Source organism: Poecilia latipinna, unplaced genomic scaffold (genome assembly GCF_001443285.1).
Source record: "Poecilia latipinna isolate Pla-1442-1.1 unplaced genomic scaffold, P_latipinna-1.0 Scaffold2349, whole genome shotgun sequence".
NCBI lineage: Eukaryota > Metazoa > Chordata > Actinopteri > Cyprinodontiformes > Poeciliidae > Poecilia > Poecilia latipinna.
Window position 1 is genome coordinate 30,315 of NW_015114965.1, and position 4,542 is coordinate 34,856.

General features: G+C 39.4%; 1 protein-coding gene across 1 annotated transcript in view; it reads right to left on the reverse strand.

Moving 5' to 3' along the window:
- LOC106937442 (calcium/calmodulin-dependent protein kinase type II delta 1 chain-like) overlaps window positions 1-4,542 on the reverse strand; it is a 37,510-nt gene that overhangs the window by 16,218 nt on the left and 16,750 nt on the right. Inside the window, exon 2 of the mRNA XM_015018961.1 lies at window positions 1,525-1,579. Coding sequence (XP_014874447.1) covers window positions 1,525-1,579 — 55 coding nt within the window. The remainder of the gene's footprint in view (window positions 1-1,524; window positions 1,580-4,542) is intronic.

The window sequence follows — 4,542 nt, forward strand, 5'->3', positions numbered from 1 at the left end:
ATCCATTGTTAAAATGTCATAGCATGTTTTTCCAAGCCAACTCTAAATGCAACATGAGCGCCAAGATGCTCATGCTGGGTTTACACCTGTGCAGCAGCAACAAACACATGCTGCTGCTGTGCAGAGCTGTTCAGGTAAGCTAACAGAGTGAGTTGAGTAATGCTGTTGGATGCAGGTAATAGACTAGCTGATGCCAATACATCACGTTAAGTTTGTTACCAAGAATAGGCTACTAGCATAGTTGCCATCTATACTAGGGCTGGTTAGATTAACATGAGTAACTTTTTGGGAAAAACTGTACTTATATGAGTAGTTTTATGGCACTTTTAATTGAGTAATATTATTGCTGCTGATTTTGCATTTAAAGAAATTCAGAGATTAGAAACATTAGATTCTTAGATTTGTGCAACATATAAGCTAATGTTTATGTAAATTTGAGCATAATTGCTTATATATGTCACTGTTTACATCCTTGCATATTTTGTATTGATAAACATGATTATTTTATTCGAAAGGTTACACAAGAGTTGTTTATGTATTTATCTTAAAGTCAAAGCTGCACCCCCCCATCCCCTCGCATATAAACCAATGTGTTTATATTTCCTTCCTAGAAATACAGGTAGGAATGTGTACAGTTGAGGTCAGCATTATTAGCCCCCCGTGATGAAGCCACACAAACTTATTGCCATTGAAATAACCTGAATAAAAAGTGTTCATACTTGTATTGCTTTCAAAAGAAGAGATAAAATCTCCATAAAGTTTATATCTGTATGTTTTTTTATATGTTGAATTGTAATCAGACAACTGAATATCCACCTGAACCCCCTGGCCATTTTTTATGGGAGTTCATCTCCAAGCTAGCCTGGTCATTGCCTTCCTGTGTCTTCTCTTGACTCAGATTGTCTGTGGCTGATTTTTTTATCAGGCGAACAGAAGAAGTAGTGAACAATGACAATTTTCTGTGCTGTTTTAGAATTGTCGTCTATCTGTAGTTTTAGCAATGGCAGCAGAAGAAGTGAAGGAAGCTGTTCAGTCCATGTTGGCCACGCTTCCAAGTATCAAACTAACATTAAAGCTCGCTCGGATCGGCTCTTCTCTCTTCACAGTGGAGGACGGTTGTTCATAGCACAGGCAACTTCCAGTAAGCTTCTTAGTATCAAAGTGGTGCATTACATACCATCACGGACAAATGTTAGCAGTTAGGGTTAAAATTTAAAATCTCAGCACAATCCAAGCCTCCAGGAAGCAATCATTTCTCGACAGCTGAGAGCCTAGAGCCTCTGGACAAAGCAAACGGCGTAAAACAAGGGGCTGCTTTCTACCAGGCTATTTCCAAGCAAAGATTTTTGGACAACCGACTAAAATTCTGTAGGAAGAACAAGGATGGATTAATGTACACCCCCTCAACTCTCATGAGGATATGGATGCAACATGTTTTTGTCATCCCCAAAACATGTAACAGCTAAGGGTTAACTGTCTGATTGGGACATTAATATGACTTGGGAAAAAAGAAGCAGCACTTACAGATCAAAGACCAGATAGTGGAATCCTTCTTCTGATATGCTGTCGTGGAGCCGAACTGTGAGGAAAGACAAAGACAGACATATCAGAGCGAGAAGTCAACTAACACAGACTTCTTCATGATACACTTAACTACCTTGAAGTGACACTAGCTTTAGGCACTTTTCCAATAGCTCGCCTCTAACCAGTTTGGTTGCGGTCCACCTCAGCCAGATTCATTTTCCATCAGCAGATCCAGCGAGGCTCTGGCTGGCTGTTCTCAGATTTTTGCACCTACTTCCGGGGTAGTGCTAGCAGGACTGAGCTGAGTACTGCATCGAAGTGATTTGATTGACAGCTGACCACATTCATTGATTGGCTCGTGATTGACATCACTGAAAACTGCTAACAACATTTAGTGTTTTTAGCTGTGGACTGCAGACTTGCCGTCTGCTATCAGAGAGCTGCTCAGTATGGAGGAGTTTAATTATGAGTTTAATCAGGAGCAGCAGCAGGAACACATGCCGTAACCTTTGCAGCAGAATGACAGTGATTAGCAGCATTGCTAGCAGTTTGCCACTATGAAATACAGTAATAAATAAGAGAGAAGCAGTGAAGCTGTTGGTCAGCTTTCTGACAGAGCTGCTGTTTTGCGTCGACACTGTGAAACACAGGAACTACATGATATTAGCTTGAGATATGAATTTTATTTTTCATTAGGTTAAAAAGTAATAATAAAATTTATGCATGGCTACTGGTTTACATTTTTTGACTGCATTACATGAATCCAAAAGGTTGCACATTTAAAAAAAGAAACACCAGAAGGTGTTTGCCAGAACCTCGAGGTTCTCGATTGCCAAGTGTTGCTGCAAACATCAGAGGAGAGACAGCTGCTGTTGCTCATGTCCTGCCCACATTAGTAAGGTACAGAGGAGATAATGGAAAAGCTCACTAGGTAAAACCAAATTGCACTTTAACCGGTTATTTTTCATTGCTGCAAATTGCCAGTGGAAACGAACCAACAGACTCAGTGAGATTGGGTCTAAAAACTGACATCTATGACCAAAACAGAAAAGATATGAAGGAAGAGAACAGCTTCTACTACATATGTAGCATTGTACCACACACTTCTGTGACATAAGAAAATTTAGAATTATTCCCAATTCTGAGTAATTCAGAAAACATCTCATCTTAGTTTAACATGATGATAAAAGTCTAGCTAAACCATGAAATATGCAAAAATAAGTAAATTGATTTCCTCCATTTTCCCAAAGACCCAGTGACCCCTTTCTTTTACAATTCTTTCAACTGAAAATTTTCTGATTTGATTGCAAGTTTCATTAGTTCAGCAGGCTGTGGGCCCGGCGTAGCAGAACCTAGCAGCAGGTTGAGGAGAAAACCATAGAAACCAGTGGATGGAGCAGCACACAGGATGACCCACCTCTGCAGTTTCCCTCATTTAGCACAGATTCCTTCAGACAGATCAGTGTTTAACTTCTTGTTTTCTCTCACTTTTTCTCTCCACAGAAGCTAAGCATCGGCTGAGATACTGCTGCCATCAACTAATTGTTCTCATTCTTTTGCCATTAAGTTTTGACTTTCATGAACATCAAAATTAATCCTACATCAGTTCATCCGTTTCCTTTTGTACATTCTACTCTGTCTTCTCAAATCTCCAGTCGGTCGTAGCAGATGGCCACCTGTACAGAGCCAGGTTCTGGTTCAGCTGCAGGTTTCTTCCTGTTAAAGGGGATGTTTTCCTCTCTACTGCCGTTACATGCAACCATGGTATGAAAGATTGATGTAAAGTCAACAACAAAACAAGCAATTGCCACTACATGCTAGTCCAGAAGGAGTGAATGCTGCAAGTCAATGACTTAATGCAGTCTGCTGGGTTTCCTTGAACAGAAAAAGCTTTGCACAATTTCAAACACACTTTAACAAAACTGCAGACATATTGTGAATAATGTTGAATTCATACACATTACAGTGGACCAGCTGTGTTCACAGGGCTTAGGGATCACAACTGTCTGCAAATAGCTAAAATCAATGAATACATGTGATTACAAAGTATTGAAAGGGAAATGGAATGAATATACATCAGTAAATATCAGTTCTCAGCCAAAACAATATTAATAATATCAGATATAAACATCGGCACAAATCTTCACATCACTGCATGCCAAGTGAATATTCATTAATACACAAGGTGGAAACCATCTCATCTTGACCGCAGAAGTCAACATCCAAAACCTTCCATATCTCCCCAGATAGCAAGTGATAGTACTGTCAATTTTGAATTATGGTCAGACAGGTTGATTTTTGGTTAAGGTCGACGATTGATGGTGAATCAACCATCAAACAATCATCCGATTCCAGCCAAGTAACCAATGTTGAAGAGATGCCATTGAATCAATGTTTTGTGGTCAAATTCTAATGATTGAAATGCCAACATCTGATCAATGTTGAATCAATGTGTGCTGTTTGTCTCACTCCTTCTCTTTGAGCTGTGGCTCAGAGCATTTTATTATTGGGCAGGGGACAATCACATTTTAAATTAAGCAATACATGTTGAGAATAGGGTTGTGATTCCTTTCTGTACATTTTCTTACTTGTCCGTAAATATTATTGCTGGCTGTTTGTGCGTAATGTGTCGACACAAAAACATCTTCAAGTCACTACAAGGAGTGAAGCGGTCCACCGCCCCATTCACGAGTGGAATGTCCCAACCACACAGCCCCTTCACTGTTGGCTTGTTTGCAACCTGCTAAAGATGTTAATTCAATGTTGAATTATAATCAAAAAGGCTGAATTTAAGGTTAAGGTCAGCAATTGATGGTGGATAAACCATCAAACAATCATCTAATTCTAGCCAAATAATTAATGTTGGAAAGATGTCATTGAATCAATGTTTTGGGGTCAGTTCTAAGGACTGAAATGCCAGTGTCCTCAAAGCACACTGCCCTGAAAGTTTTAGGTAAGGTAAGGTAGTTTTATTTTTATAGCACATTTTCAGTAACAAGGCAATTCAAAGTGCTTTAC